The sequence below is a fragment of the Cottoperca gobio genome, chromosome 6 (genome assembly GCF_900634415.1).
Source record: "Cottoperca gobio chromosome 6, fCotGob3.1, whole genome shotgun sequence".
Taxonomy (NCBI): Eukaryota; Metazoa; Chordata; class Actinopteri; order Perciformes; family Bovichtidae; genus Cottoperca; species Cottoperca gobio.
Genome location: NC_041360.1, coordinates 20692660 through 20720205, shown reverse-complemented (window position 1 = coordinate 20720205; position 27546 = coordinate 20692660). Strand labels below are relative to the sequence as shown.

At 41.6% G+C, this 27546-nt stretch overlaps 3 protein-coding genes across 8 annotated transcripts in view; 1 reads left to right on the top strand and 2 right to left on the bottom strand.

Annotated features, from left to right (window-relative positions):
* The window catches only part of tmem117 (transmembrane protein 117), a 41498-nt gene extending 29329 nt beyond the window's left edge, over positions 1–12169 (bottom strand). Inside the window, exons 1-3 of one of the 5 annotated variants that reach the window (XM_029433580.1) lie at positions 10601–10799; positions 10366–10447; positions 9582–9889 (exon numbers count right to left, since the gene is read on the bottom strand). In XM_029433580.1, the coding sequence (XP_029289440.1) occupies positions 9582–9861 (280 nt within the window). In that variant the 5' untranslated portion in view covers positions 9862–9889; positions 10366–10447; positions 10601–10799. Of the gene's footprint in view, positions 1–9581; positions 9890–10365; positions 10800–11793 lie in introns of those variants that run through there. The other 4 variants (XM_029433579.1, XM_029433578.1, XM_029433581.1 and 1 more) reach the window with 4 other exon arrangements.
* A 1696-nt stretch (positions 12170–13865) lies between these two features.
* Positions 13866–22138, top strand: twf1a (twinfilin actin-binding protein 1a). The gene is made up of 9 exons (XM_029433343.1): positions 13866–13890; positions 15343–15423; positions 15588–15766; positions 17047–17142; positions 17448–17552; positions 19619–19744; positions 20248–20398; positions 20514–20635; positions 20938–22138. Exons 1-9 carry the CDS (start codon positions 13866–13868, stop codon positions 21103–21105), a joined length of 1053 nt encoding a protein of 350 aa, XP_029289203.1. The 3' UTR covers positions 21106–22138.
* Positions 22139–22140: 2 nt separating this feature from the next.
* Positions 22141–27183, bottom strand: irak4 (interleukin-1 receptor-associated kinase 4). Of its 2 annotated transcripts, none has more exons than XM_029433341.1 (11): positions 26827–27183; positions 26556–26695; positions 25559–25738; positions 25235–25395; positions 25090–25154; positions 24764–24878; positions 24557–24666; positions 24048–24234; positions 23446–23508; positions 22978–23142; positions 22141–22507 (listed from the first exon to the last, which is right to left on the bottom strand). In XM_029433341.1, the coding sequence occupies exons 1-11, from the start codon at positions 26985–26987 to the stop codon at positions 22445–22447; spliced, it is 1410 nt and encodes a 469-aa protein (XP_029289201.1). In that variant the 5' UTR covers positions 26988–27183; the 3' UTR covers positions 22141–22444. The 2 variants fall into 2 exon arrangements, with proteins under 2 accessions (XP_029289201.1, XP_029289202.1); XM_029433342.1 differs by having other exon boundaries at positions 25574–25738.
* Positions 27184–27546: the final 363 nt, after the last annotated feature.

The following is a 27546-nucleotide window of genomic DNA, read 5'->3' as shown; positions in this document are numbered from 1 at the left end:
GTGATTATTTTCTAGACTAATGGTTTTATCAATATATGTCAGAAAACTGAAACAATGTTAACAGTCCAACTAAAATAATTCAATCTATGAAGATATAACAGCAAAGCTTCACATCCTCATATTTAAGAAGCTGGAGTCAGTGAATGTTTAATCGACTGATCTTTGCTAAATGGACTGATGGTCAATGACATACAGACCTGGTAACCAATTAAATGGCAACGCCGGATAAATGTGTGCAGAACCAGATGATCCCATACAGGACAAACTCATTCGATGTCTTTCTCTCGTCACCCATCTGTATACGGCACTGTGTGCGTAGTTTATCGTCACAGGTGAATGAATACACCGTCCTATTATCTATTTGCTGCGGTGATGGGATTAACTCCTGTTATAGTCTTATCAAAAAACATCTGCAAAAACACCCACCGACACCTCCTGCGCAAATATTTTGACTGTCGTGCGGTGAACTAGAAACCTCACATGGAAAAAAAGAAGGGATGAACATGAACAATGAAAGGAGTAAGCATCAGACAACATGTTTGGTCACACAGTAAGTGATATCCGTCATATCCATATCGATTCTCGAGCTATAGATAGCGCAGTCTTTCGGTCTCAATCGCTGACTCTTTGTAGTCAAGAGCAGCTCTACTCTTTTCGAGCGTGCACTTTCATCTATTTTAGTTTTCAGTACGCAGCTCTACTGTATCCTGTTTTGATGTGAAGCATCAGAACAACACTCTTGCCTTCCTTAGGGATCCGAATGAACATCCTCCCTCAAACACAAACCCAATGTGCAGGCGGAGAGCCGTAGCACTGCCTGGATCTTTGCATGTACACACGAGCGTCCTCATTTATCACACATTTGTTGGGCCACAGCATCACAGGGTGGCTTGGGAATAGCCATGACTACAGCCACTAGCATCCCCAAAGCTCCAACTCAGTAGCTAATTGTCTGGATAATAAATCAGAGCTGGGAATTGACAACACGACTGCGGCCGAGACACGGAGAGCCACTGTACCTGTTCCTGTAAGAGACCTGTTAGATCATCCTTATGTTATTTATGGCTTGGCTCCAGACAGACGGCACGCATTTCAGGTAAAAAAAAAGCAATTTCCTTTTGGCTGCTTTCCTTTGTTTGGTAGCTCTCGTCCCTGTCTGATGTGCAAACACCTTTTTATTTTAACCTTTACTGCAAGCACATGGAAGTTCCTGGCACGAGGAAGGCACATTAACAATGTCTTTGTGACAATAAAAAAATGATCTGTAGGTTTATAAAATAGTATAATCTATGTTTGGGGTGGAAAATGTCAATGTTTTCATTTTGTACTTATCATTGTAATGACTTGTGTTGAACTACACAAGACAAGCACCTTAGTAAAGACTTTGGAGACATGCTGTAGACAAAGAACTCACACATCATCATCTTTTGAAGTTGATATACTGCTAGCTAACATTTGCTATATACTCGTCTAGCAGGCAAGAAGCAACAATAGCATTTGGAGTCTTGTTTCTGGACATCTTGTGAGTTGAATACCATCATTTACTCTTATTCAAACTCACTTTTAGTCCACACCAAATCTTGGGGAATGAATGTGTGTATCAGCTTTTACACTGATACATAAACACATGCTGTTGCTGGAAACAAGCCTGAGAAAGAGGCGGTTAAACTGAACCTCACACATCTTCCTCACACAGTAAGACAGAAGTATAGATTCAGGCTGCAGGGGCACAGCAGTGCACTGACACCAGAGCAATCATACATTATTTACAGAGGGGGGGGGGGGGGGGGCAGCGTCTGAGGCCAACTGATATAGACTGATCTGCTACTGAAGGAGAGTGTAAAACAATTCAGCTCTACAGGGCACCATAAGGTTGCTGAAAGCTGAAGAGTCTTGAGGTTGATAATCACGCAGATAAGTGCAGATCGGCCGTATAGATCTGTGTGTGGGTTACTTGGCGTTACACTGAACAGATCCCAGGACAGTGTCAAATGTATGCAGACAAATACATGCAGAATCAAACATGTTCTTCGATTTAGAGCAGAAACTGTTTAGCAAATGAATCAAAAAGTCGATCCACAGGAAATGTCTCTGAAACTATCGATAACGAAGTAATCGTTTGAGACAGTTACAGCTGTTCAAATGTGACGATCAGTTATTATTATATTATATAAAACTTCACAAGGGGTTTCTGAACTAAATGATTAATCCAAGAAAGTTTATCAACAGAACAATGGATAATAAAAGATAATTGTAGTCGCAGCCCTCCGTTTATTGCAGAAATATAAATGTGTAATGACTTTAAACGTGTTAATTATATTTGTGTGAAATTATTCAAATATGGATTCAAATGTGAGTCTTTTATGCCTTGTTATGATGTATCGCTGGAATGTTATATTTAATATTGGTACATATTTATGAGTCTCTTCACATTTCTTCTACATTTATTAGTATTGTAATGACATAACTGAGATAGCTGCTTCTGGCTGCTTATAAAACTCATTTCAACAGAAAACAAACAAAGAAAAAGAAAACTGTCTGCAACCACAAGCAACTAATCACTATTTCAATTATCAATCAATCGATCATTTGATTTATCTTTTGATCAATTGATAGTTTAGTCTATAACATGTCAGAAAATAGCAAAACATGTACCTCCAAGTATCCTAAAGTCCAAAGTCATTGTGTCTCTTAAACTAGAACATATTCAATTTGCAATGATGACACAGAGAAGCTGTAACTAGCAAATGTTTGTCATTTCTGCTTGATAAATGGCTTAAACGATTAAACCGTTATCATAATCCTTGTTGAATCATATCCTGGTGATAAATGAAAAGACTAATTGTTTCTACACTAGTGTGAATACACGCAGAGACATTAATTCACTCTCAACAGTAACACACACACACACACACACACACACACCACACACACCACACACACCCACACACACAGCAAACCCCTATCCTGCTACCCACCCATCCACTACTACACACACACTAACTCCACTTTGACCCGCAGCCACGCAGTGCTGTACATAAGCCATCTCAGCCTGTGCGTGGCACAGTAATAACATATGACAGAACCCAGATGGCATCCTGCAGGCTACACTCATCAAGATCAGGGAAAGAGGACGAGAGGCACTCCAACAACAGAGCAACCAATGACATATCTCTCATTTTCACACACACACACACACACACACACACACACACACACACACACATACATACATATTACTGTAGCCTTTTCTAATGCTGTTCATACGACTCCAGAGCCTCAAAATGACTCATCCACGAGTAAATGAGCGGTCAGCGTTTGATTGAATGTAAGTGTTGGTAATAAGATGCAAAGCAGAGTCTAATCCGGTTAGGATGGTGTTTCACATGACTCAGAATTACCCTTCAATTTACCTTTTAGAAGTTGCAAAGCCTTGGAGAGAGAAAGGTGAATATATTATGCTAATGTGAGGAGTGAGAAGCAGTTTCACTTTTCCAATTATGGAGATGGACTGTGAGATACTCATTAACTGCAAAGGTCTATAACATAAAGCTTTAGTGCCTCATCCCTGCAGAAAGACAAACTAGATGTGTATGATGCATTTGTTCAATATATTATAGAACTTAAACATGTTTAAATGTTTTCTTGCCGAGAGTCAGATGAGAAGATCGATACCACTCTCATATGGCTCTTTCCAAAGGTGAATGTTAGAGGTTTCAGAAAATATCGATACACTTATATATATTTACCAGCCACGACGGTATCGTTTTCAGCTTGTGAGTCTGTGAGTCTGTCCGTCTGTCTGTGAGTCTGTTTGTCCGTCTGTGAGTCTGTCCGTCTGTCTGTCCGTCTGACCGTCCGTCTGACCATCCGTCTGTCCGTCCGACTGTCCGTCCGTCCGACCGTCTGTCTGTCCGTCCGTCTGACCGTCCGTCTGACCATCCGTCTGTCTGTCCGTGAGTCTGTCTGTGAGTCTGTCCGTCCGTCTGTCCGTCTGACTGTCCGTCTGTCTGTCCGTCTGTCTGTGAGTCTGTCCGTCCGTCTGTCCGTCTGACTGTCCGTCTGTCTGTCCGTCTGTCCGTCTGTCTGTCCGTCTGTCCGTCCGTCTGTCCGTCTGTCCGTCCGTCTGACCGTCCGTCTGACGTCTGTCTGTCCGTCTGACTGTCCGTCTGACGTCTGTCTGTCCGTCTGACTGTCCGTCTGACGTCTGTCTGTCCGTCTGACTGTCCGTCTGTCCGTCTGTCTGTCTGTGAGTCTAACCGTCCGTCTGACCGTCTGTCCGTCCGTCTGACCGTCTGTCCGTCCGTCTGTCCGTCCGTCTGACCGTCCGTCTGACCATCCGTCTGACCATCCGTCTGACCATCTGTCCGTCCGTCTGACTGTCCGTCTGTCCGTCCGTCTGACCGTCCGTCTGACCGTCCGTCTGTCCGTCTGACCGTCCGTCTGACCGTCCGTCTGTCCGTCCGACCGTCCGTCTGACCATCTGTCCGTCCGTCTGACTGTCCGTCTGACCGTCCGTCTGACTGTCCGTCTGACTGTCCGTCTGACTGTCCGTCTGTCCGTCCGTCCGTCTGTCCATCTGACTGTCCGTCTGTGAGTCTGTCTGTCCGTCTGACTGTCCGTCTGACCGTCTGTCCGTCTGTCCGTCCGTCCGTCTGACCGTCTGTCTGTCTGTCCGTCTGACCGTCTGTCTGTCCGTCTGTGGATACATTTTGCAACATGCAGTCCCACATGCTGTCACTAAGCTAAGCATCTCCTGGCTGGAGCTTCATTGTTGACTGCCAGACATGACCGTGGGATAATTCATCTTGTCATCTAACTCTTGGCAAGAATGCAAATAAGTGTGTTTTCCAAAATGTCAAACTATTCCTTTCAGGTAGATAGAGGTTAGGATCAAGCTTGGAATGTCTTGAATGTCTTTCATATCTTCAATCTCCACATCATTTGACCTTTGGCGTTCTTATTTTGTTGTTCTTATGGCTGTTCAGTCAAGGTTTCGGCATCCTTCGCTGTCACTTCCCCTAGCCTATGGAACAGATTGACATCTGCCAATGTACATCAAAGACTTTTTTATTTATATAGCTATATGTGTGATCTTTGTGTGTGAGTGTGTGTGTGTGTGTGTGAGAGCTTGAGTTTTTACTAGTCAATCTTTGACTTGTCTTACAGCCTCACTCTAGACTCTTTGTATTTGATTGCCACGGGGTAATATCTAATAGTGTTTCCAAAGCACATCCACTAAAAAAGTGACATGAAATACATTTTTCTCAAAGTGAAAGAATCGCTGCAACCTACAGCAAAGTCCTTGACCATCATCGGTCCAGACAAGCGTCGTTCAATTAAAAAAGGTGGCTGAACGCAAACAAACCACTCAAACCAAGATAGACAGCTCACAAACCCAGTGACCTAAGATTTAATACAGATGCATAATGACAGCCAGTCTCCCTCTGAATGACCAGAAGTCATTGGCTACCGCCCACTCCATTAGAGAGCACACATAGCCCTGAGTGGCAGAATAGAACAGCATAGGTTGTTCCTTGAACCTCAAATAAAGTCTTAAATCACATAATCTGTCACAAGCTATTCATCATCGACTTTACTCTCGTTTTCTCCGACAGAGAACAATAGCGTGCACCTCTGCTCGCTCTAAATAGCAACATGACTGAAAGACAGAACTGAATGGAAGGATTGCAAAGAAACGATACATTACGCGATAACTGGATTAACATGTGTGTGGGTTTCTGAGGGGGTAAATCACATGTTGTGCCAAATACGGGGGGGGAAGAATACACGAAATCGCTAGAGGGAGGAGGTGGTGTAATTCACTGCAAAATGTTTTCTAGGCCATCATAAATGATAAATGATGCAGGACGATGTGTCAGCTTTCAAAAACAATGTCTGCTTTCAGAGTTGGGACAAATTGATTTGAAGTTAAGCATAGCTGCAAACAGAAGGAGCGATCAAATGACTGCAGTTATGCAAGGTGTTGTAAAAATGGCATCAAAAAAAAAGACTTTCAACAGTCTCGCAGATTACGATCTCAAAGTGCTTTTTCCAGGTACTCGAACATTTGCATGCACCGTGTTTCTATCCAGAAGTGTTCCCACTGCCTGCCTACATACCAGAGTGCAGAAGAGATATTGTACAGAGATCTGCAGGGCTCGATCAGAGACGTCCTGATGTGCAGTAGGTGGGCCATGTGGGCCTCTGTGACAGATCTATAATAGATGATAGATTTTACAGTGGGCCTGGTGCTGTAGCTCAGATGTGATTACATAACTGCTTTACTGAAACGTTGTGCAGGACACATCTCAACAATCTCTTTCGCTCTCCACCACAGATTCACTTCACCAGTCCACAGTACAAACACACACACACACACACACACACACAACCTGTTCACTCGCATGTATAAATTCACACATGCACACACAAAACATCCCCACTCTCTCGCACTTACAAACACACACCCACACACACAGAAACACAAACCATCTGTTCGGAGGCTTGTTGAAGCGCATTAGCTGTACCTGGCTGCAGGATGAGCAGCGCGCTCTCTGTCCTCTATACACTCAAGCGAATGGAAGTGTATATACCCTGTTTCAGATAGTGTAAAACCTCACTGAGAGATACTACAGTTCATGTGATGAAGCACCTACTTTACTATTATTAGTCATGCAAATGAGAAAATGCTGATGGAGCAATACAGCATTGACTGAACAAAGTGCTTATTTTGTGCTAAGTGTGACATTTAAATGATGCACACAAATACAAATACAAAAGTTGTTCAAAAGGGTCAGTTCACCTCAAAACATGTCCTCACTAATCTCTACTAACAACTTGCCATGCAGATGGGAGTTGTTATATTTTTGGTGCTTTAAATGATTTGCCTCTGAGATTTCTGCACAGTAATTTGTTTTTTTCCAGAAACAGTGTCCCAGTTACTTTGGACAATCTGCATATCGTACTATGAAACGTTTTCATCTGAATGACTTTCTCCTGAAGAAATAGTCCTACACCATGTTCAGTGGATTATGTTCTCGTCCCGTCATCACCATGAGGTACCAGGTAACCAGCTGAGACTCACTGCACATACAGTAACTCACCATAGCATCAACACCTTGTTATTGTTACATTGCCGTTTATGTAACACACTATGTTTTGTTAGTACAATGTTGAGGTGCTGGTAAGCGGAGGGTGGTAGCCAGTCAGTCCAGTCTCTATGCTAAGCTAAGCTAATTAAGAACCATAAAGAAAGAGTATTCCCTAACTATCTGCATGGATAGATAACACTACTCTTTTGTGTGTTAGTTAAACCGACCACTATCTTTCATATGTATTAACATCATGGATCAGCGTTTCTCCACCTAATCTGGCTGGTGACCCTATTTTTGGGACCCCAAAATTCTCCTGGTGCTAGCAATGGAGGTTGTTGTTCTTTTGCCTGCTCCAGACTGTGTATCTAAAAAGACTATTCTATTAATACTATGTACAAATTAACCTCTCGTACTCAGTCCAAGAAATCTTATTATGTTTACAGCATCAAGTTACTTCACGTGGAGCCCCGATTCTAAGTAGGGAAACACTACATACAATAAAACAATTTCAACTTTGAGAAGACGGAGCAGCTGGAATAATCGGATCCACTAACTGTCCACCGTGTGCAGGAAAACTAAATGTCCTAAAAGAGACTGTTTCCATTTGCAGACTCTGTATTTGCAGAAAGTACCATGTCATCGTGCACTCTTGGCTTTCTATTTCTGCTCAGAGAGGACGATCGCTCAAGAGCACTACCCCTCCTCCTCCCATCTCTGTGCCCCTCCAATTATATTCATTAATGGTTAATCCCAAGAAGATAAGCCAGGGTGGCCAATAATATCCAGGCCTAAGTGAGTTGTGAAGTGACTAGGAAATGAAATGTGTGACTTGAATAGGAAACAGTGCAACTGCTGCCCAGTTTAAACAAATGACGGGCTGATGACATTGGAGTCACGGCCTTATGAGAGGAGAGGGAAATGAAAAGAGTCAAGCTGTCAAGAGAGCGAGAAGATACAAAGGTTGGGCTTGTAAGGAAGAGGTGAGAAAGATGTCAAAAGAGGAGGAAATGCATCGAGGAGGTGTGAGAGGTAGAGGAAGTGAGCCACAGGGGGAAATACAATATGATGGCTGTTGTGTTGTGTGATATGCTGTCTGATATAGCAGGAAATGTGTGTCATTAAAAACATCATTTGATGATGCATCATAGTCTTGCTAGTATGCATGCATGCTTGCTCACTGGCATGGATTAATGGGACATTTAAATGGAAGAAAGCCATCATTGATGTACTTTACTTTTCTAAGACATTTTGATTTGTAATGGCAGAGAGCGCACAGGTGGAACTAATATCGTTGATGACGACTCTGTTACATTTAAGTGTCCCGATAAACCAGCCGAATGTGCGAGCGTGGGACCCTGAAACTGACACGCCTAACACCCGTATTAGAGAGAACTCCCCCGATGTTACACATCAAAGTCTGGGTGTACTACTATATCTGAAAGATAGTTGTATAAATGTTGTGGCATGGTATATGAAGAGTTGTATTCTACTCTACTACATCATTACTGTCAATCATTTCAAGACACTAAATGGTTTCTCATAGCTACGCCTCCCTTCTTAAATAAACAACAAGCTGAACAAAAAGTATCCGTGTTGTTTTGTGTTGTTGTTCAACTCTGCATGTGCAGCTTACAGGCGGAGAGGGGGTGTGAGTAGGTTGTGCATCTTTTTATAATAATAAGTTACAAGCCAAAAAAAAGGTAGAGAACCGCTGACCAGATACAAGTAGGAAAAAGAGTCTGTAAACAAAATAAGAAGAATACTATAGGCCAAGACATTTCAAACCTTTTGCGCATTTGAATATGCGTAATGAGCTGATATGTAATATGTATATAATACATCTATTCAACAACAACATGACATAAATCGCTGATGTACAGTATTGACTTTGTATAATGTCCTATAGGAGTTTAAACATTGCAGTAGCCTCACTAATCTACTTGAACCTACAGCTGATTTGAGTCCTTTCAGGTCATTTTTAAGCATTTAAATAATAGTAATATTAGTAATATTTATATAACGAGTAATATTTAAGCACATATAAACATTCCACTTATATCATTTTCTTTAGTTACTGATTATTTGTAGGTGATGGGAGTTTTGAGCCAACATAACAAGCAAATAAATGACATCACATTTCAAAATAATAATCAGATTAAAGGACAATGAACATAATTGTTAGCTGCAGCAATACTTGAAACAGAGTGTAGTAAAAGCAGAAAAGATTTACAAATACTGTTAGACCCAGATCTGATGATAAGTGAACAGAAACAAGTTTTACGGGCGCAGGTGCATAAGTACAAAGATGAGAGCTGATTGTAAAGATATGACAATTGACTTTTATTACATTAGTGTTTGCAAATAATGTGGAGAATGAGTGAAAGGTACTTTTCACTGGTCAGAAACCATTCAGGAGGAAGGTTTCCTCCCTCAGCAGAGCCATTACTCTGCACATTCCACTGCATTAATGTGCGCATGACTTACCAAAGAGCTGTCGGTGGAATATAAACTTCCCGGCTAACATGCCAGTGATAATGGCCAGTATCCAGCAGATTACTTTCAGGGTGTTCCATCCGAGGCCCGGGTACTTGTTGAACAGGAAGGAGAAGCAGTTGCCCACCACGATCATATGGGCCTCTGTCTGGCTGTGAGAGATGGGGTCTTCGGCGAAGACGAGGAAATTAAAAAAGGTGACCAGATAGGCCACGATGAGGCGCGACCACGGGTGCTGGAAATAGTAGCGAAAACGGGCATCTATTTCCATCCTGCTGAGCCCCGCAGCCACACTACACCTGGGAGAGAGAGAGAGAGAGAGAGAGAGAGAGAGAGAGAGAGAGAGAGAGAGAGAGAGAGAGAGAGAGAGAGAGAGACAGACAGAGACAGAGACAGAGACAGAGACAGAGAGACAGACAGAGAAGAGAGAGAGAGAGAGAGAGAGAGAGAGAGAGAGAGAGAGAGAGAGAGAGACAGAGAAGAGAGAGAGAGAGAGAGAGAGAGAGAGAGAGAGAGAGAGAGAGAGAGAGAGAGAGAGAGAGAGAGAGAGACAGAGAGACAGACAAGAGAGAGAGAGAGAGAGAGACAGACAGACAGACAGCCAGAGAGAAAGTCAGATTTCAGTCAGATTACATTACACTCAAATCAGCAGGGCAGATTAGAGTGAAACATCCCTCCGACTGAGATTAGTGGTAGGAATATAACCGAGGTTTGGTACAGATTGTGAGATTATGCTAAATTCAGAAAAACTCTGAACTGCCAATAATGCACCTACGTGGAGAGTTCTTAGCGCGGGGGACAGGCTTTCCCATCAACACTAAGATGATCACACAAATGACAGAGAGGTCTTGATCCATCTGGTTGGTGATGCCAACACAGCAAAGAATCAGCAGCATGAAAACAGGAGACACAATTTAACAAGAAGCTGGAAGCAAGAACAATAAGTACGAGCCTTAGAGACTAAATTCTTCCTCAGTCAGTTAAACAGGTTGGAGGTGCAAGTGTCATACCTGGATAAAGTAGAATCTTGAAGTGCTTAGCTGTAACGCACTGGCTTTTAAAAAGGCTTATCCTCTCAGCCTGTCTACTCTGTGCTCCCCTCAAAAGATTGTAGCAGCATTACGCTGATGCTTTGCTCGGGAACACCTTCCCAAGCAAGCGGCAGCGCTTGAGTAACTTCCCGACAGCCCACCCCTCTGTATTTTTAAGCCAACTACATTCAGTCACCCATGAACTCCACTCTGAACTCCCACGCCCCCCCCCCCCCCCCCCCCCCCCCCCACCCTCCTTGTGACTGGTGACTTTGCTCAACTGAACATCCCAAACCAGTTCCCTACTTTGACACAGTTTCTTAAAATACCCCACAGTGGGACTTTTGGATGATGTAACAGCTCCAGAAATAGAGCTGCCAAAGTGAAACACCCATGTGCCTATTACATTTCACCGGCATCATGTTCCATCTTGTCATTACGTGCCACCTCGAGTGATGATACACTAATGATTCCACACACACTTAATCTTTCTGGCAAAATGCTTAATTAGTTTTGTGTCATTATCCCATTATAAACATTAAGAGGAGTGGTTGTGATCCCAGTGCCTTCTGGGAGGAGAGTCCCAAACATGCATGGCGAGGGACTCGGCCAGAGCACCCAAAGGATACCAATGAAAGCAGCAGAGAATAACACACGAAAAGGACTCATCAACCTGGGGGGCTGACAATGACGGAAATGCAATGAAGACTACAGTTGAATTTTCAAGATCTGTGAAATCATAATCATCATTATTATCATCATCCTGCTCATGGTACATCCTCTAAACTCTCTGGCTTTCCTCTAAACCATAAACATATCAATGACTGACCCACTATATACATAAGGGCTGCAGGAAATACACTGAACGGCCCCTCTATTCGTGCCAGATCTGTCTATTCCTGAATTAACTACCGTGTTAAGAGCATAAGTCTGTGACCACACACATCTCCTTTAATGTCACAACGGCGACGCCAAATGTCACATCGCCGACCCCACGTCTCTCGGAGATAACGCGAGCTTGGCTGGAATTATCTGATTACACAACTTTAATGTCGATGCTCCCAGTGACATCTGGGACGGCCAAAATTCGTGTAAACCCTACGTGCCTGCACCTCGGTATTATTAATATTATATGTGCATGTGCAGTAAATCACCATCGTGAACGCACGCACCTGCTCCACGCCGTTTTGCTCTCAGTCGACAGCCGGGACGAGACGTCCCGCTCCCGCACGGCTCTCCTGTCACATCAAGCCGACAGCGGCGCTTTAATCATCCCAAACACGAGATGATACGGGAGGGTTGTTGTGGAGGGATTATCCATGCGACCTGTTGTTGGTATACAACAGAGGCACCCCCAAATCCTCTGCCATTGTGCTGGAGCGTCCATGCGCCGGGCGGGCTAGCTCAGCCGGGCGGTGCTTCGTCAGCGGGTTCCCGCCGGACGGTGCAGTTTCTGGGCTGTTAATGGGACGCTGCTGCTGTAAAGTGGAAGGAGATAGCCGGGTCCACACAGCACGCATAGCATCTGTGCAACGCAATGTAGCCAACACATTGATTCACCAGGGTCAAGTCAGAGTTAGTTTAAATATACAACTTCCGTTTTAACCTTTCAAAATAAAATGTGATGAATAAAGATTAAGTTTGTGTCAGTAAATTTCACATCCAACACATGATACAATATATAGGCCTACTGTAACAGCATGTATATACTTTATTACAATAATAATAATATATATTTGTATTTCTTTTTTACCATCATCTTGTATTCATTTCGTGTGCTACTGCTGTTTTGATTAGTTCCTGTATGTAGTACAGGTACATAGATAACACTATCTTTGTTGTTTCATAAATGAGTGTTTGTATGGCACTATTTGTAATAAAGCTATTTATTTATACATTTAAATACACATTCACATAATGCCTAATGAATGTCAGAAATGTTCTTTCTCAAATTAAATATCTTCTTTGACATTTATAAACTAATATTCGTCTGACAAGACTCAATCAAAATACTAAGGTTAGGGGATAACTTTGAGGTATTTCAAAATGTAATTTATATCATTAATAGATCATTTGAACTCTGAACTGTGCTATGCATGCTTATGCCAGTTTTAGCTTTAGTACTATTAGTAATCTTTTTTAGTGACAGAATAAACACCTTTATTTTGAAGACAGGTTCACATTATTTCCGGTGTGACTCCAGCTGTGACACAGAGCTCCTGAGATTCCCTCTGGTGACAGGATGCAGGATGAACATGATTTTTCTGCTGTAAAATCTATTCATTCATTTATTTATTTATTTAACAAAGAGTGGGAGGGACATAGAGCAGACAGGAAGCCCGGTGGCTTCCAGATGTTGCAGGATTTCACGCCAAATAAGATCTGCTGCCATGAGAGGAGGAAATCTCCCTGGTATTAAAGATCAGAGACCTAAATCAAAATAGAACACATTAAAAATAACTGACTTGCTTTAATCATGGTCGTGAACCTATAGTTAAATACATAAATAACCAATCTAATCATGTTAGTATACCACCTAGTTTGCATATACAACAGTATGATGTATAAATGCATACATGTACAATGCTTAAGGTAAAGCTGCCTGTAATGCTGACTTACTTTATTAGCATCTCTGCAGCATATTGTTTGAGGTAGCTTGCATTTTATTTGAATATTTCCATTTATAATTCAACTCCACTACATTTCAGAAGCGAATATTGCATTTACTTAATTTGCCCCTCTTTTACCAGAGGCCTGTACTCGTCCAGGGAATACAAAATTAAAATAATGCTTATACATTTATGTATAGAAATCCAATAATATAAAACATAATAAAGCTTGGGCATTCTGCTGCATAATGAGCACATTTGCTTTGAATACTTTAGGTGCATGTTGCTGATAATACTTCAGTACTTACTTACCTTTACTTACATATTTAAGTGACATTTAAAATGCACGACTTGTACTTGTAATGGAGTTTATTTACACTTTATGAAAATGATATAAATACTTAGTCTACCACTGGTATTTTTTATTATTGTAATACAACACATTTTATATTGTCATTATTAAGAAATTATTAAAAATATATAAAGAATAAAATCTAAATAAATAGTTTGACAGTGATTTTGATTTTGATGACGACAGACTTGGGGCGGGGCTTGTCGACGTAGTCTACTTCCTGCTTCTCTGCCCTGGTTTCGCCTGAACAGCTGCATCAGCCCTTTATCCGACGAAAGACACAATGTCACATCAAACGGGCATTCAAGGTAGATGTGTTTCTCTGCTTTTAATGTCTCTGTCTAAATGCATTTAGTTGTGCTAGTGTGTCAATCCCGGCTGAGCTTTAAGCACCTGCAACAATTCATTCTAACGAGAAGCTAGCGTCAAGTTAGCTAGCCACTCCTAGCTAGCTTTGAGCTGCCGTGATGTGTCTGATGATCAGCGGTGCCCTGTTTGGGCACTTTAGGACTATAATCCCTGAGCATTTAGCCAGTTTAGCAGCCACCTAAATCACGGCTAGTGCTTCTCCCTTTTTTTGTCCCACAATAGTGCAAAAAGCCATTTATGCATTAGCTTCTCAGCATAAAGCTTTAATCCTGCAATGTTAGTTTAGCCTTTTTTAAATGGATGGGCGACGCCTTCATTTAAACAAACTGTTTGCCTGGTAGACCAGCCGGTGTTCCCATAAACACATGAGTAACACTGCCATTACCTGCTCTGTGTGATTATAAAAAATGGACTTCAGTAGGGCGTGACGTCCTGTTATATATAGCTGCTGACATTTCTGTATTTTGTGAGGTAAACCAACGTGCACATTATGTGGTTTAATAATAAACACGGATATGTTGCGACTATACATGTCTACTAACCCCATGCCACCGTGCAACATTGTTTTATATAAGTGATCTTAAAATGAGCTATAATCAGGTGTGTTCTTATGTGTGTTTTAGTCACGTGTCAAAGGCAGACTAAAGTTTTTATATCCTTCAAAAGCTCTGAGCTTATTTTTATACAGGGTCCTTTCTAAGTAAACACTGCTTCCATTTACACATGCATGTTTGTCACTGTTGTATACATGTTGCGAAAAATCAAAGTATATTCCATGTGCTTGAATGGACTAACCTCTGTTGAAAAGCTGTTTAATGTATTATGGTATGTAACCATTACCTCCCTGTCTGTGTTATAGAAAATGTTCCTTCCTGCATGATTTATCTAACAAAAAAAAAAAGGATTGGCAGAGTTGTTAGAAAGGAAAAGTGCAGAGTCATTGTAGCTAAAATTGTCTAATATGCTGGCTTGAATGGGAATCACAGAGCTGTTTTATTGTTCTTGGGTTTGGGGTGATCCGCCTTCAGTCACATCTGTACTACTGACACACAACGACCTTCTAGTTATCATAACACGTTTTAAATGTTTTAATATTTTGCTGTGAGTTCAGTATTTTTTTTATTGTTGCTTGATGCCTAGTTATCAGACCAAAGCATTTTTGTAAATGTTCTGCTTGACTGGAAGTCTGTTTAAAGGGATACTTGAACTATATATGTTAATAAAGCCAAAAGAGAAGATAATTCTATTCACAGGTTAGTAAGACTAAGAACATTTTTAGGTGGAAACTTGCATCCATGGCTCAAAATGGTCATGTTAGCAAGAGTGTGCTGTTGTCAAGCAAGCGTCTGTTTAAAACAGTAGGAGACTGACCCCCTTCTGTCTCTTCTCAGCGGGTAACGATGTGAAGGACGTCTTCGCCAAAGCCAGGAGCGGAGACCAATATCGAGTCTTAAAGGTTGTCATTGACGGTGGTAAGCTGCGTCCCAGAGTCCTAGTGTTTGTTTACAGCTTCTTCTGCCAAGAAAAAGGCTTAACTCGTACTTCTTCCCAAACGTCTAATGAGGCTGACATTAGAATTTCACCATAACAAATCCATACATTGCTGACATTGTTTTCGCACACATCTGCTTTCCAGAGCAACTGACGATGGGCACCACCGGGAAAGCGTCAAAGAAGTGGGACCAGGAGTATGACTCCTTAGTTGTGCCGCTCCTCGAGGAGGACGTGCCCTGCTATGTTCTGTACCGGCTGGACTCCACTAACAACCAGGGCTACGAGTGGATCTTCGTGGCCTGGTCACCGGACAACTCCACTGTAAGAAAACTAAGCCCAGACCGGCTTTAATGAATAGCTTTCCTTACTTCACAGCATCTGTCCTCCTCTGCTTTGAGTATCAGATGGGTGGGGTCACCACATCAAAGCAATGTTTGGTATGCTTGATGGAAAAACTGCATAAATGTGGACAACAGCCCTCTTAAAAATCTAAACACGGGAAGATTATGGTGCGTTCCAAATAACACGGCTTTTACTATAAACCTCTCAGCTCGGACTTAAAATGCCCCCTGTTAGTGCTTCGCTGGTGTTGTTTCCTTGTAATGCAAATGCATGTTTTGCATTTTCCATGTTCTTGACTCATGCAATGTCAACTAAGTCATTGTCACTTGGTTCCATTAAAACTTTAGCAAACACTTTTGGTACAGTCACTGTGATTCCAAAATAGCCATGACAGATAGACATTCTGCTGTTGTTTCTGTAGCAGTGGGAAGAGGAATGTTACAAGGAGAGACCGATGCCAAAGGAAAGTGCCATGCAGGATATTTGTTGCACTCTTAACTGCACGGTGGAATTGAGTACAAATTCACTTTCTGACGGCCATAACCAAGCTTAACATTCCTGCCCTCTTGCTCAATGCACAGTGCTTCAGGTTGAGGCTTGCCTGGAAGTTGCAAAATCCTTTCACAACCAGTGCATGTTGCTGCCTTGAATCCACTCAAGTCAACTTTATTTCCACGGCCTACAATCCTAAATATCTTGCAGAGGGCATTTAAAGGTACCCTGAGGAGTTGTTGACCACCAGCAGTGCTATCTTACAGTGTCTGTACGCTGCTTGTTCTACAGGTGGCGTTAACTCTATGAGACATAGCAATGCATCAACACAGGCAGGGAAGAAGAAGAAGAAGAAGAACGCTATCATGTTAACATGCATGTTTCAAAATGATCAACACTTTTGCAAATGTTTCATGAAAGAGGAAATGCATTCGACACATTTGTTAGACTTCAAAGATTCACTCGATGCATTTCGGTGAGTGACACCGAATATAAACAGACACTTTGTTTATTTACGAGTAAACTCCAAGTGTTTGCAAGAATGTAAACAATCCTCCAACATAATGCATTATGTTCATAACATCCCATATTATTCTTTATTGTTTCTACAAGAAACAGTGAAACGCACTCTTAACAGAGCAAAAAAGCAAGAAGGACTAGAGAAATAAATGGATTCAAGTTATGTAACGTAACGACAAAAGTAATGACACTTATAATGTCACGTTTTCTAAATAATATAGATTCTCTTGTCTTCATATTGTCAACAGGTGCGACATAAAATGTTATACGCTGCTACCAGAGCCACACTGAAGAAAGAGTTTGGAGGCGGGCACATCAAGGATGAGATTTTCGGTAACACAAAGGTAAGTCTTACAGCAGCTAAGACGAACACTTCCATTTTGGTTCTGTCATGTTGTTTAGTGTTAAGTATAATGGACTAAGCTACAGCTGCAGCTTGTTGTGCAACCCTGTGCTGCACAATGACAATAAGTGATCCCTGAATCCACCACTCGAAGCTTCAGTCACAAACATTCAAGAGTTAAGCTTCAGGCTAATAACATTAATAACAACTGTCATGAGAAATGATGCATTAGTGAGTCTGTGTATATTGCTGTATGATGTGTGATCGAGCTGTTATTTCCCCCCCCCCCCCCCCCTCCCTCCGCAGGATGAAATTAATCTCAGTGGATACAGGAAATATCTGGCCTCGCAGGCTGCTCCCCTGCCCCTCACTGCTGCAGAAGAGGAACTGAGGCAGATTAAACTAAACGAGGTACACACACACACACACACACACACACACACACACACGAGCAAACACAAACACAGACAGGACATTTGGATTTTATTTCTTAGTCATAGTTTCAATTTAAGAACATCTGAGAGGAAGTAATGCACCTCACCGTGCTTGTGTCCACAGACACTGCGCCATGTTGACAAGTTGTTTCGCTCGAGTTTGATCTGAAGTGTGTGTGTGTGTGTGTGTGTGTGTGTTGTGGATTAGGCTTGTTCTCAGTTCTGGAAACAGATAACACTACTTCATACTTGTACGTGAGGTTTCAGGGGGGGGGGGGATGTGTGTGTGTGTGTGTGTGTGTGTCTGTGTGTGTGTGTGTGTGTGTGTGTGTGTGTGTGTGTGTGTGTGTGAGATCTGAATCTCACCAGAAACGGCGTGGAGTATCAATAAAGGCTAGCGATGCATCCTTCCAAACAGCACAAGGTCAGCAGCAGTGCAAGTGTGCATATGCTTGCCCGGCAGTATCATCTCAGTGCAAAGATGCTGATTCATTAGAACAGCAGGATGTAGGCAGAGATTAATCTATGAGACAGCACACACCCAAAACATACCGCTACATGCCAGAGGAAGATAAAGCCACTCTACACTTTTATTACTGCCACTCGGTCACTTTAACAGTTATAGATTGTGAATGTTGTGTGTTGTTTTATGTGCCAGCGCCAAAGACACATTTCCATTTTATGCAAATCTACTGGACAATAAAGTAATCTGATAAATATTCTTGTTTTATGTGTTCAAATATATGTTGAAAGAGCTTAATGTGAATGCTCTGCAGCTTTGAATACGTGGCACTGATTCTGCACAAAGCACAGGTGAGCCGCATCATTGTGCGTTGCCTTTTGTTGTGTGCAGTGATAAGATGAAGAAATACTGTCATGTGATCTCCATTGCAAGCTGCTAATGACGCCAGCAGTGTTCACCCTGAAGAAGGAAGTTTCACTTTTTCCAACTTTGTGGGACTGTTCCTATAGATGGACCCACATGAACTGTTCTTCTTCTTTGAGAAACTACTTTTTGTAATTGCTGCTCTTTCAGTCCAACCACACAAACAAGAACTGTCTTTCTTACCATATATGGACGTGCTTTGAGTAGTGCACTCTGGCTCCAAAGTTTGGTCAATTAAAAGCAGCAGAGCAAATGGGAAGTGAGGTTTGTGCTCGTCCCCCTTGACCAGCTGTTGAAGGAAGATAATATACCATTAATCTGAAGCGCCTAGATGAAAAAGAGGCTTTGAAATATTTATCATTGCTGTGCCTTGGAGACTGCCTGACTTTTACTAAGCAGATGGATAAAAGACCCACAATCCTTTTTGGTATGCGAGGTAGCTACATCGGAGGCTCAATCATGTTTGCACGGCATTTCATTTTGTGGGAACAGGGCTCTAAAAATAGATGCAATCCATCAGCGTAATCCCCCCCCAGCATTTCCAGTTTTCTGTGTGACTTCATGGAGGCGCCTTGTCACTGCCGATACAAGCACCTCATGTAATCATCGTGCTCCGGCAAGCGGCTTGTTGCACTTGTTAAACCTTTTCTACGTCCTGATGACGGAGAAATGAAAGACATTTATTCTACTTTACTTATCCACAAGTCATTATCGTGAGTGGAAACCTCCTGACGGAACACGGATTTGTCCCTTCGTATGATTACATTTAAAGACCTGAGCGGTAGAATTTGTCTTGATAACGTCAGCATGATGACATAATGTCACTAGCAGCTTGTCAACAGAATGTGGCATCTGGATGTTTATGTGTGTATGTAGACAGGTTTGTGTGACCACGCCCAGAACATGTTAGAAATGACACACTTCCTGTTTACCACAGGTTCCCATTATTGATTTAGTAATTAAATGTGGGTGTTGGAGCATGTTTCTACATAAATATAGCTATTAATAAAGAATCAACTTTTTTTGAATGTACTCATATAAATGTTTTATTGGAAGGCAAATTACATATTTGCTGAATAACGCTCTGAGCAGCTTTATTAACGACCTCACTGATCATGGAAAGCTAAAGGGCCTTTTTGGTTGTGTGGTGTGTTCAGGTGCAGACGGACATCGGCGTGGACACCAAGCAGCAGACTCTGCAGGGCGTGGCCTTCCCTATTCACCAAGACGCGATCGCAGCACTTGAACGCTTTAGGGACAAAAGAATCAATTACGTACAACTGGTGAGTCCTTAAGAGCAAATCATTAGTCAGTCGATGACCTTCGCTCGAATCAATATTTTTGAATAAGCAAATCAATTCTCTGTCTTTCATTATATATATATAGTTGGAGAGATAGAATTGTTTTGTTTGGTCTGGAGTTGTTTACGGACCGATACAATGAGTTACTCATTTTGCCCAAAAGCCTTTGTCCCTCTCATTGAAATTCACAGGCTTTATGTCACAACATCAGATCATCTCAAAGTACAAAGGAATAATTGTGCCACCGTTTCTGCTTTGTCTCGGTTCCCTTTTACGTCTGTTATCCTAAAAGCTTTTCAAGACAACAGTGTGTTTTGTTCTATTTATCCAATGAAGGCAATTGTTGATGACACCTGCGAGCGAGGGGAGATGATGTTGTTGTTGTTTTTATTCACCCTCCCCATCCTGATTCTTCTAATTTGTCTGGCATTCAAAACAGAAGCGCCACCACCCTCGACAGTAACTTTTCATTTCTTTGTCAACAGGAAGTCGATGCTGTCAAGGAGCTGATCCGATTGTCCAACACTGAGCCAACAGAGTTGAAAGACCTGCCGATGAGAATCCCTAAAGAGTCTGCACGTTACCACTTCTTCCTCTACAAACATTCCCACGAAGGCGACTACTTAGAGTCCACAGGTGAATAGATTCTCTCTACACCCCCCCATTATGTCTAAACGGCTACGTTTCTTATGTTGCTCCAAACAGTACTCTTAGTCCACTCCTCTCATTGTTCTATTTTTCCCCTTTGCAGTCTTCATCTATTCTATGCCCGGGTACACTTGTAGCATCCGAGAGAGGATGTTGTATTCCAGCTGCAAAAATCCCCTGGTCGACATGGTGGAAAACAATCTCCAGATTGAGATTGAGAAAAAGGTGAGAAACTATATCCTGATAAAAGACTGGTCAACAGCATACACATCTATTTTTAATTAATTTTTTTTTTTGTCACAAACTTGAAAACCTGCTTTTTAAAATCTTGAATATTTCTATAAAATATTGAATAGCCATGAATAAATAGGCAACAATCACAGAAATAACATCTTTAGGAGACATTTAGTGAGAGTTCAACACTTTGTCAGGACTATGTGCGTGTGGCTTCAACTAGAGCTGCAACAAGTAGTCGACCCACTATTATGATCATTTGACTTCATCTGCTCTCTTCGTCCGTTTCCCAGTTGGAGATTGACAACGGGGATGAATTGACCGGTGACTTCCTGTACGATGAGGTGCATCCCAAGCAGCACGCACACAAGCAGGCCTTCGCCAAGCCCAAAGGCCCGACTGGGAAGAGAGGCGTCCGCCGCATCACCCGATCACCCGCAGAGGGAGAGGAGAGGGATTAAACAGACCTCAGCGCCCAAACCACCACCCTGAGCACGTTCCACAGCGGAACATTCCTGCGACGGGGAGAAATCATATTTGACACGCTTGTTTAAAACGAATAAGACGACAACCTCAAATTCCCACAAAGTTCCCCAGAGACCCAACTATGCACGCCAAGGACAACTGAGCAATGACACACTTCAGAGTTTCCATTTGTAGCTTGTCAAATGGAACCATATTCATGTCTGTTAGTAGAGTCACCGTTTATTTACAATGACTCCAAGAGGCCCAAAGTTAAACTTGAGGTTTTTACATTGTTGCCAGCTCTGAGACTGAAAATGTGACTAATGTGAACTTGCGCCAATATGATAACCCCCCCCCCCCATTTTGTGTTCACATCCTTGAATTCTTAACATGCATTCCTTAAGTCTGTGTCAATTAATGTGTTCGTGTTTAACATGTTGAATTTGTCTCCCACTGTTTGCACAGTGAAGTGCTCCAAAGCACAAACGTGATCCCATCGGTGTCCATCGATTCATTTTAACAGTGCATTTTATATTGGAAAGTTGACTTCTTTTTTGATATAACTGTGGTTTACATGAAAAAATCATCTGCTGAGAAACTTATTTTTCTATGCAAGTGCTGTAAATGTACATATTGTAGCTGTGTGATGCTCTATGATTAAGAAACAGTCGGGTCTGTGTCGGTGAGGATCACAGTGGAAAGAACCAGGGCTTCCAGAAATATTCCATCAATACATCTCAGATTTCTTTCAGAGGAAGCCACTCAAACATGGCTGGTTCCCAAACAAGAGGGCAACCGGATAATAAAGGGAACGTTATAATTACCTTGATCAAAAATGTCGCCACATCCACTGGTCTACTGATTAATATTAGGCAAACTACTTAGCTCACCTCATGTCTGAAGGGAAAATCATTTCCTGTATTCATACTGTGTCATTCTAATAGAAAAAAAAAAAAAATCATGTTCGGTCTTATTTGTTTTCTTACCAATCTTTCATTTAAAGAAGAAAAATAAAATATTTAAATCACACATTTTCTGTTTCTTTGATTTTATTCCTTCACAATAAATACATGACAAACACACTGCGGTAAGAACAATTACTTTATATTAAGATATCAAACCTGTCGTAACTAAACTAAGCCACATTCTTCTTAAAAATATAAAACATGAAGGTAATAAGATTTTTTTTAAATGCAGTTTATTTTAACAAAAGACAGTACAAAAAAAAAAAATTTCTATCCTTCACAGTCTACAAGTAATATTAATTTCTCAAACTCTTTAGAAGAAAATGGATGAGTCAGTGTGCGCACCGTGACCTTTCTGGGATGCTACGCTTCACTCCTGTGCCGTAAAATCCAGTAACATGCATTTGACAACTCCTTTTAGTTCCAACAGGACCTGTTAAGACAAATATTAATGTTAATAACTAAAACAGTCTACAAATGAAATATACATGAACTTTTGCATTGTAGCATTTTCATTTAGAGTGTTACAGTTGATCCCTCGTACACCGTCCTGCAGCCAATAATACTCACTGGCGCAAGAAAATCCGCAGCTGAAAATAGTCCCATACAAACTATTTACTCCTGTTTGGGTAACATTTACCGAAATCTATAGTGCCCAGCTGTTTTAGGAAAGAGTTTACTGAACCTTTTATAAAAATGTAACTAAATATTTATGTTTCCGATGTTTTACATCTTCAGTGTATCTCGATAACTTGGCTAGTTTTGGTTGCGTCATGGGATTTGCTGGGACTTCCTTCACCAGACTTATCAGTGCGCCTGGAGCGGAAGGTGACACAGAGAAAGTAGTGCACATGGCTTAAACTTAACATCTTAATATCTGCCGGCGTCTCTTCCCCACTGTACCTCTTTGACGACTGGCCGTCTGTTTTTCCTGTCGTGGAGGCAGTTACAGGCCAGCGAGTAGACGCTCTCCACCTGGCTCAGCTCCCAATCGCTCATCTTTTTGTCCAGGAAGTCTTCAAGAGTCAGCTCCTCGTCTTCATCATCTATATCATACCTCACCTCCATCTGTGATGAGTGAGGGAGGGGAACTCTCACTACAGGTGACTAAAGGTATTGACTTAAGGAAAAATGATTGCTTACTTTTCAAGCTAATGTTATTGATTTCATCATGCTGGAGGAACTACACTGTAGATGCGTGTAGAACCATTTGAAGAGCGTATGATCAGCACAGATGAAACTGGATCGAATCCCTTCAGATCGCTCTTTGACTACTAACCGATGCCTTTACTAATTAAATGCAGAGCCTTTAATAAACTGTTATCTGCAGCTTGATAGACACACAGTGAAAGCCTCTTTTGTGCCGCTCACCAAGAACTGTGGCTCGCGCTTTTCATCGGCTGGCGAGAGTCCAGACAATATTTCCAACAACACCTGTAGATGGCAGAGAGATGGGGTCACTCACGTGGCTCGGGATGTCAGAAAGCCTTTATTACTCCGCCATGTGCCAGGTAGCTTCACAGACACTGCAGTGTTTCCACAGCTGCCCTAATAAGACATACACGCTGTATATACTGCACTATATGGTAAGGTCAGGCGGTTTTATACACTGCTGATCCCATAAATCATTCAACGCATGTCCTACAATGAATATTGTGTTTGACATTTACAGCTGCTAATACAGTACAGCTGCAGCCCACGACTGATTTGGATTTTTTTTATTTTTAATAATGACAGATGATACATAACAGAGCTCTATTTTCACAAATGGGAAGAAATGTATACTATAATGTTTATGTCCTGCAATTATGTGTGTGTCAGTACTTTGAGGGAACCTTGCACTTAAGTAAACTGCTGAGTTGTGTTCAATATTTTTACATTACTGAAGCAGTTTGCTTTTTCCTGACATAATATCCCCCTCAGTGTGTGCGTGCATGCACTCAGGTGCGTGTGTGTGTCTGTAGAAAGTCTACCACTCCGAAGCTGAAGATATCAGATTTTGATGTGATCTCTCCTCTCAGCGCCTCGGGTGCCATATATGCACGGGTACCCACAATCCTCTCCGTCATTATGGTTGTTGATGTCCGCTTGGCCGATGCTCTCGTCAGCCCAAAGTCTGAGATTTTTGCCACAAATGTTTCATCTAACAGGATATTTGCACTAACAAGAAAGAAAAGAAAGAAAGATTATGACAACAGTATAACATCAAAATGCACATAGCTAGTCTAGCTCTGCCCGAAGGTAACACAATCCACATACCAGTTCCTCGAAAACTCACTAAATGAGCACATTATATCTTGTCTAATGTATATAAAATCCTAAAAATGTCCTAAAATGTGAAACTATATACCTCAGATATAATTGGACATGTTGGACACTCTCATATCCCTCTGTTATGAAGCTATTATAAACTTAGTTTAGCGAAAAGACTGGATAATATAAAAAGGGCCTTGATAATGAAGAAACACCTCACTTCATGTACCTTTTAACATCTCTGTGGACATGATGGTTGCTGTGCAGATACTCCAAGCCTCTCGCTGTCCCTTCAGCTATCAAACACCTCTGTCGCCAGGACAGTGAACGACTTTCCTCCTGACGAAACGCATACAATCAAATGTATCTGTGTAAAAAGCACAAGCACTAGAAGACAGAGTCTGTATTTGTAAAAAAAAAAAAAAATGGTGCTTACCAAGCAAGCTAGTCGGTCGAGCACAGAACCATTGACCATGAGGGCATACACCAAACACGGGTGCTGTCCATCAGAAGAAAATCCAACCATGTCAACCAAGTTTTCATGTTTCAACCTGTGGAACAAATCTCATCAAACCACATCTGCAAATATATGAGTCTATGTTGAGCTTAAAGAAATTGTTCGACATTTTGGGAGAATATTTGCTTGCTAATTACAAAATCTGGGAAGTAAGTATCTATTCAATCTGAAGGTATTTGCTGGTCCAAAGCCGTTTTTTGGCTTTGGACCAACCTGATTAACAAGGATATGGGCAGAACACGTACGCTTTCAGAGTCTGGATTTCTTGGTTGAACTGAACTTGCAGCTCGTCCAGGGAGACGTCATCCATCTAAATGAGATTATATTTTGCGTTGTGATTTACAAGTTCTGCAAAAGTATGAGATTGGCATACAAATATGTTTCACTTACAGGATTGAGCTTTTTCACTGCAACAGGTTTGTCATTAAGGAGACCTTTGTACACGGTGCCAAAGCCTCCCTCTCCGAGTCTGCTGCCGCCGTCTGATATGGGCCGGTCATCAAAATTGCCTGTAATCTGCATCAACTCATTGTACAAGAAACTGGAGAAACCTAATGAGAGACACACAGAAAAGTGTCATTTGAAGTGTTGTGGTTAACTTCCCAGTGCTGCCACCTGCTGGTCATTCTTTCACAGAAGCAGCATTATATTCATACTAGCCTCTCTTCAGGCGACTGTGTTAACATATCTCATAAAAATGATCTTGAACTCAACTTGAAAGAAGAGCACCTGTGTGTTCTGGCTCACTGCTCTCCAGTAGAATCTGAGGCTGCAGGACGGAGCTGTCAGGTGGTGGCTGTGTCTCCATCTCTTCCACTCGTCGAGTTGGAAGGGCGCTGTATGTTTGTACTGCTGGACACGCCGGCTGTGTCTCTGCTGAGACAAACTCTTCCACTGGGTGTGGATGAAAACAAATTAAAATGAGTTATTTTGTTGATATGGTGTCACAAGCATAATCTTAATACCTTAAAATGGTTGTGATTACTTTTGTAAAATTCTGAGATTTTATTATCTATGTGTAGATGTGAAGTAGTAGCAGTATTCTTCCCCCTTATGTGTTGTACGGCAATTGTTTCATTTGTCTTTTTGATCATAAATGGCAATTTATGTAAGTATTTCTTTCTATGTGGTATTGTATGTCACAATGTAATCCCACATGAAGAAGGCCATGTCATTGTATGACAAATAAAATCTAATTAATAATACAGGTTAAGTCAGTATCTGTATTTTTCACAATTCTTCCACTGGCATTTATGAAAGCCATTATTATTTTTCAGGTTGAAGTTTTACCAATACCTTTGGTACTAAGTGCTCTTTGCTATTGCAGTTTTGCATCTTTTTCCCCAGGGATCACTTGACCTTTAAGGCAATGTGGCCTACATCATGATTCGATAGTGTTTGTGTCTACCTGCCTGTAGACTGCAGATGGAAAGTAGCTCTTCCCTCGGTGTGACTTTAATTAATGAAGTATGAGTGAGTTGCTGTTCACTCACTGAACATATTGGACTGATGTATTTAACTGTCTGACCAAAATGAAAAAAACTAACAAACATTGGAAAACTGTTTTATTGAGGATGATGTAGGTGTTGAGTGTGTGAGTTATACAACACTGTCAAATATTGCAGACTATTACCATTGACTCTTAATAGATAGGGTTGTGTCTCTATTATGTAATCTGTGATTGTTATAAAAGCGTTTTTTTTAATCATACCAGGTAGCAGGATACTAGCAGCAGCCAGTAACTTGTGACTCTTCAAAATGTCCACAAGGTCTCCCACTGTACTGTTGGTGGTCCCCCAGTCAGCCAGCAGAGCCACTGTGGGACTTTCCCCCACAAGGCCTTCAAAACGCCTGAGAGAGAAACGCAGTAGATAGACAGATCACATATAAAATAGACAGATATATGTATATACTAGCATTCTCGAGCTAAACTGAAACAATAACACAGTAATTACATCAGCTCGTCTGCCATGATCACCTACCTCACATGATGCTGAGAGTACCTCAACTCACCACTCGGCTTCCGTATCGAGACAATAACATCTATCCACCTGTCTTGAGGGTCCAAAAAGTCGGACAATTTGCGACGTAAAGTATAACTGAGGTTGCGGATGTAAGTAGAGGGAGTTACTGAATTGTTCATTCTTCGACAAAATACTGACACAACCTGAGTTTGTGTTTTAGACTGACATGGTGTGCAACTTACAGCGCTGTTATTGGTCCTACTAGTCCGCCATTGGGTGCACCCATGAAATCAGAACACCACAAACTGACATTTTGCTCACAGTCCAGTAAAATATGTTATTTCCGATGTTGAGCAACTTCCCCAAACGTAACACAAGCATGCCTGTCCCACTTTGAAGTCTCCACCCACATGCGGAAATACAAGCAGTGAAGGTAAAAAAATAAAAAAAAGTACACTCTGTACTGTTTGCCCTCCAGATGTCGGTAAGAGCACAGTTTGTCCAATATGTAGATGTGTTTTTAGTTTATTGTGTTACCGTATCAGGCTAAGGAGACAAACAGAAAGACAGACAGAGATCCTGTGCTTGCACTGCCTACATGCATGTAGTATGACAGTGCCTTCTAGTGGACAATAACGATAATTCCCTTTTTAAACCAGTTTGTTTGAGTGTTACTGACAATATGATTTTCTAAATTATGTCATTTCTTTACAGGGATTACTCTTAACAGGAAAGTGT

Excerpts from the sequence above, each read along its gene's own strand:
- twf1a (XM_029433343.1), top strand. The coding sequence starts at position 13,866 with ATGTCACATCAAACGGGCATTCAAG. Across the intron at positions 15,424-15,587 it reads AAAGGTTGTCATTGACGGTG|AGCAACTGACGATGGGCACC; the intron begins GTAAGCTGCGTC and ends TCTGCTTTCCAG. Across the intron at positions 20,636-20,937 it reads AGATTGAGATTGAGAAAAAG|TTGGAGATTGACAACGGGGA; the intron begins GTGAGAAACTAT and ends TCCGTTTCCCAG.
- irak4 (XM_029433341.1), bottom strand. The coding sequence starts at position 26,987 with ATGAACAATTCAGTAACTCCCTCTACTTACATCCGCAACCTCAGTTAT. Across the intron at positions 26,696-26,826 it reads TACTCTCAGCATCATGTGAG|GCGTTTTGAAGGCCTTGTGG; the intron begins GTAGGTGATCAT and ends TTTCTCTCTCAG. Across the intron at positions 24,879-25,089 it reads GAAATCCAGACTCTGAAAGC|GTTGAAACATGAAAACTTGG; the intron begins GTACGTGTTCTG and ends TTTGTTCCACAG.